Source organism: Myotis davidii, unplaced genomic scaffold, assembly GCF_000327345.1.
Source record: "Myotis davidii unplaced genomic scaffold, ASM32734v1 scaffold46, whole genome shotgun sequence".
NCBI lineage: Eukaryota > Metazoa > Chordata > Mammalia > Chiroptera > Vespertilionidae > Myotis > Myotis davidii.
Genome location: NW_006383006.1, coordinates 4,616,735 through 4,622,282, shown reverse-complemented (window position 1 = coordinate 4,622,282; position 5,548 = coordinate 4,616,735). Strand labels below are relative to the sequence as shown.

At 41.0% G+C, this 5,548-nt stretch overlaps 1 protein-coding gene across 1 annotated transcript in view; it reads right to left on the bottom strand.

The window, feature by feature from the left end:
• The window catches only part of OIP5 (Opa interacting protein 5), a 10,875-nt gene that overhangs the window by 5,127 nt on the left and 200 nt on the right, over positions 1–5,548 (bottom strand). Inside the window, exons 2-4 of the mRNA XM_006778157.1 lie at positions 5,452–5,548; positions 5,135–5,201; positions 567–689 (exon numbers count right to left, since the gene is read on the bottom strand). Of these exons, the coding sequence (XP_006778220.1) occupies positions 567–689; positions 5,135–5,201; positions 5,452–5,548 (287 nt within the window). The remainder of the gene's footprint in view (positions 1–566; positions 690–5,134; positions 5,202–5,451) is intronic.

Here is a 5,548-nt window from a genome sequence, read left to right as displayed (position 1 = left end):
GAAAGAGAGAAAGCTAAAATCTTTTTTATGAGACAGTGCCTGGCTTGAACATCGTCTGTGGTGTGAACATTTTGCCTTTTCTGGAAGATCTTATAAAATTTATTTGATAAAGAACATCTAGCCCTAGCCGGTTTGGCTCAGTGGATAGAGCGTTGGCCTGCGGACTGAAGGGTCCCAGGTTCAATTCTGGCCAAGGGCACATGCCCAGGTTGCGGGCTCAATCCCCAGTTGGGGGCGTGCAGGAGGCAGCCAATCAATGATTCTCTCTCATCATTGATGTTTCTATCTCTCTCTCCCTCTTCCTTCCTCTCTGAAATCAATAGAGAAATATATTTAAAAAAAGAAAAAAGAACATCTATGTCGCTCTGGCTGGTATGGCTCAGTTTGTTAGGAGTCCTCCTGTGCACAAGAAGGGTTGCTAGTTCGATTTCCAATCAAGACATATGCCTGGGTTACAGGCTCCATCCCTGGTAGGGGGCATGCAGGAAGCAGCCAATTGATGTTTTCCTCTCACATCAATATTTCTTTCTAAAAATCAATTTTAAAAAAAGAGTAAGTCTACTCACCATTCCATTTTGTCACTGGAAAGGCAGAAGTGACCTTTCAATGCAGCCAGGGCAGCATGGGTAGAATACAGATGGAAACCAATGGGAACCCCACAAGAACTACAGAATAAAAGGTTGTAAGTGCTGGAGGGGGAAAAACACAGAATACGGGTAAGAAAGAAAATCTGTAAATACAAGATAACCAGCATCTGAATGCATTCCTAAGAACTATGCTATAATAGGAATGTCACATTCAAGAAAGTTTAACTCAGCCCTAGCAGGTTTGGCTCAGTGGATAGAGCGTTGGCCTGCAGACTGAAGGGTCCCAGGTTCAATTCTGGTCAGGGGCACATGCCCAAGTTATGGGCTCATGCAGGAGGCAGGCGATCAATGAGTCTCTCTCATCATTGATGTTTCTATCTCTCCCATCCTCTCTGAAATCAATAAAAATATATTAAAAAGCCCTAACCAGTTTGGCTCAGTGGATAGAGCGTCAGCCTGTGGATTGAAAGGTCCCAGGTTCGATTCCGGTCAAGGGCATGTACCTGGGTTGCGGGCACATCCCCAGTAGGAGGTGTGCAGGAGGCAGCTTATCGATGTTTCTCTCTCATTGATGTTTCTAACTCTCTATCCCTCTCCCTTCCTCTCTGTAAACAATCAATAATATATATATTTTAAAAAAGAAAAAAAGAAAGGTTAACTCAGACTTTAATATAATTACACCCTAGATTACAGATAACCTTGTGTATTCTGGCCACAACAGAAATCATGGATGCAGAACTAAGAAAAGTAATTTACATCTGAAAAGCAGAAAGAAAGCTAACTAATTAGATTAACATTTAAACATATAAAACTATATAAGAGTATTTAAATTAGTTACCATGACAAAATCAAGTTGACCTGGGCTTACTAAACAATTTATTAATAGAATTCAAATCAGGATTTTTATTGTGCAGATAAAACAAAAAACTTTAAGGAAAGGAATCTACCTGGCTGATATGGCTCAGTGGTTGAGTGCACCATGCACCAAGAGGTCCCTGGTTCTATCCCCAGACAGGGAATTTGCCCGGGTTTTGGGCTCGATCACCAGTAGTGCTTACAGGAGGCAGCCAATCGATGTTTCTCATCAATGTTTCTATCTCTCTATCCCTCACCCTCTAAAAAAATTAAATAAAAGAAATCCTATTACCCTCACAAGCCATCAATTTTCTTTTCCTTCATCCTCTAAAACATTACTGGGTGAAGAATCGGGAAATATTGATTTTAGTTCTAGTTATATCGCTTGGGTAAGTCACTTACCATATCTGCTGGTAACAAATATATAACAACATCCAGCTCTAGCAAGTTTGGCTCAGTGGACAGAGCGTCAGCCTGGGGATTGAAGGGTCCCAGATTAAATTTCAGCCAAGGACACATGCCTGGGATGCAGGCTCGATCCCCAGTAGGGGACATGCAGGAGGCAACCAATCAATGATTTTCTCTCATCATTGATATTTCTATCTCTCTCTCCTTATCCCTTCCTCTCTGAAGTCAATAAAGAAATATATTTTTTTCAAAAAGACATATATGGGTCATTAAAAAAAACACGAACATCCAAATATTACAAAGAAATGTTTTAGGAAAAAATAAACTGTTTAATAATGCATGTACTGACAGCAATTTTATTGTTTGTTTTTTATATATTTTTCTTATTGATTTCAGAGAGCAAGGGAGAGGGATAGAGAGATAGAAGTATCAATGATGAGACAGAATTATTGATTGGCTGCCTCCTGCACACCCCTACTGGGGTCAAGCCCACAACCCATGCGTGTGTCTTGTGTGTGTGTGTGTGTGTGTGTGTGTGTGTGTGTGAATTACATTTCAATAATGCCGATTTTTTGGAACAAATTTCAGAAAAGAACAAAAATTACCTGCAGCCCTAGTGATTTAATTGTCAATGGAAACATTTTGCTGGTAGAATTTAATTGCCAATGGAATTGTCTTAACTATGAGAATGTAATCTTTTGCTGATTACTGAGTTACATGCAACTTGAAACATGGTATGATCATAAAACAATGTTCAAAATACAGATTATTCAAAATAGCCAAGGTAAGACCAAGTATCATTGAGGGCAGCAACTAGAATTCTCATACACTCCTCCTGTTTTCACAAGTAAACTATTTTGCATTATCTTAACCTTAAACATACTAATCACCTATGGACCTAGCAGTTCCATGTGTGGGTATCTGATAAAAATAAGTTCTATGTCCATCAAATGAACTACACAAGAATTGCATAGATGCATTATTCATAATATTTCTAAATGGGAAACACATCAAATACTCAAAAACAAACATGGAAAAATAAATTTTAGTATATATTTTTCAAAATTGTAGTACAGTATAGTCACAAAATGGAATACCACTCAGCAATAAAAATTGAACCACTGTGACCCACAACATAGATAAATCTCATAGACAACGTTGAAAAGAAAAAATACCAGACACCATATTCCATTCAAACAAAGTTGAGAATATACAAAACAAATCTAAGTCGGTATAAATCTCCTTTCTAAAATGATATTCAGAGAGCTTCTGCCTCTGACCCCACATGATCCAATTCCAAACAGGCTACCACTCCTTCCCTCTGTTCCCTTTGGGTGGGAAAAGGACACTCCAGTAAAGGATAAGGAGTGTCTCTCAATTGGGAAAGAGGAGCAACAGACCTCTTCCTGGTTACTAACTAAAGCAACTAAGAAGTCCTATCCCTTAGCCCAGCTGGTCTGGCTCAGTGGTTGAGTACTGACCCATGAACCAAGAGGTCACTAATTTGATTCCGGGTCAGGGCACATGACTGGGTTGTGGGCTCAATCACCAGTAGGGGGCGTGCAGGAGGTAGCCAATTGATGTTTCTTTCTATCCCTCTCCCTTCCTTTCTCTCTAAAAATCAATAAACATATATTTTTTAAAAAGACTATAAAAACATTTTACCGAAAAAAAAAAAAGAATTCCTATAATTTAACCCTAAAACTGAATCAAACTGGTCAGAATACACTGTCTTGCTGTTAACACCAACACTCCCAAGTTGAGGAGCCTTGTTATACTAAATCCACTGAGTATTGTTGTTACTTATAAATCATAATAACAGGTAAGATGCAAAGTTTACTAGGTGATACATTACAGCCCCCTTATGCTCAATGAGTACATTCCAAGACCCCCAGTGGATGCCTGAAACCATGGACAGTCCTGAACCCTACATATATTATGTTTCCTATACAAACATATACTTTTGGCAGATCTGAACAGCCAGCATGACTGCTCTTGCACTTTGGGCCCATTACTAAGTAAAATCAGAATTACTTGAGCACAAGCACAGACATTGTGACAGTTGATCTGATGATCAAGCCAGCTAATAAATAACTAACCATGAGTTAGTATATACAGCATAGATACGCGGGACAAAGGGTAGGATATTGTGAGATTTCACCACACTATTTAGAATGATGCACAATTTAAAACCTATAAATTGTTTATTTCTGGAATTTTTCATTTAATATGTTCAGACTGTAGTTGACCTTGGGTAACTGAAATCGTGAAAAATGAAACCATGGATAAGGGGGACAGACGACTGTATTCAAGTAGATAACATTCAAACCTATTTTCCTCCTAGTTTCCTGGGTTACAGCAGAATTAGTCCTGCCATTGCTTATTACAAATACCAGGTTACATGCAAACTTAAAAGTCCTAGTTATCTCAAAGGATTGTGGTTTCTAGTAAGTTATTACCACTATACACCAAAATATAATTTTCTTGCCCTGGCTGGTTTGACTCAGTGAATAAAGCATCGGCCCAAGGACCAAAGGGTCCCAGGTTCGAATCCGGTCAAGGGCAGGTATTTTGATTGCAGGTTCCCTGGCCCTGGTCGGGGTGCGAGCCGGAAGGCAACCAATTGATGTGTCTCTCTCACATGGATGTTTCTCTCTGTTTTTCCCTCTCCCTTCCACTCTCTCTAAAAATCAATGAAAGCCCTAACTGGTTTGGCTCAGTGGATGGAGCGTTGGCCAGCGGACTGAAGGGTCCCGGGTTGGATTCGGTCAAGGGCATGTTATCTTGGTTGCGGGCACACCCCCAGTAGCGGGTGTGCAGGAGGCAGCTGATCGATGTTTCTCTCTCATTGATGTTTCTAACTCCCTTTGCCTTTCTTTCCCTTCCTCTCTGTAAAAAACCAATAAAATATATTTTAAAAAATAAAATACATTTAAAAAAAAATAAAAACCAATGGAACAATATCCTCGGGTGAGCATTAACAAAAACAAACAAAGCAACAACAACATAATTTTCTCCCTTTTCCTCTACTAGACATACATTCTTAGCCTCACTCTACTTGCACAAGCCACTAGGGATATGTGGCCCTCAAAGAGATCTTAAAATCTATCCGCAAATACAACTTTTCCATCGATTATTGCGTCAAGTTCGCAGAAGACAAGCAGATAAAAGGAACATACTTCCAATCACTGTATGGGCGGAATAAACTTTTCTTCCAGCGCAAGATCGCTCCTCGGAATCATTAAGTCAGGGACTGGAGACCGATCAGGAGTCTCAGCACGTACCTGCTTTTGAGTAAACCTTCAATGCCAACCAGGAAGGGCGCTTCCAAAACAACGTTATTTGTAACCCCTGTGAAGAATTTAAAAAAAAAAAAAAAGCGGTCAGAACCAGTACCTGTGCGGCCTTGAAGGGAAAACCTACTCCTCCAGACAGGCTCATCATGGCCACAATAATCAAGAACAGTTTCCCCCAACTTCTAGATATTCATTCCGTTTCCTTCCCCAACCGGCTCTCAGCCACCCGGGAGAGAGCGGGGACGCCTCTTGGGCCTCCCCGCCTAGGGCCCCCTCCGCCTTCCCCAGACGCCGCCCGCACTCACTGGAGAAGACCACGGCCCCGAGGGCCCGCGAGAGGTCCCAGGCGAGGTGCACCGAGTCGGCGAGCACGGCGTGGCATCGCGCGCACTGGAACACCGC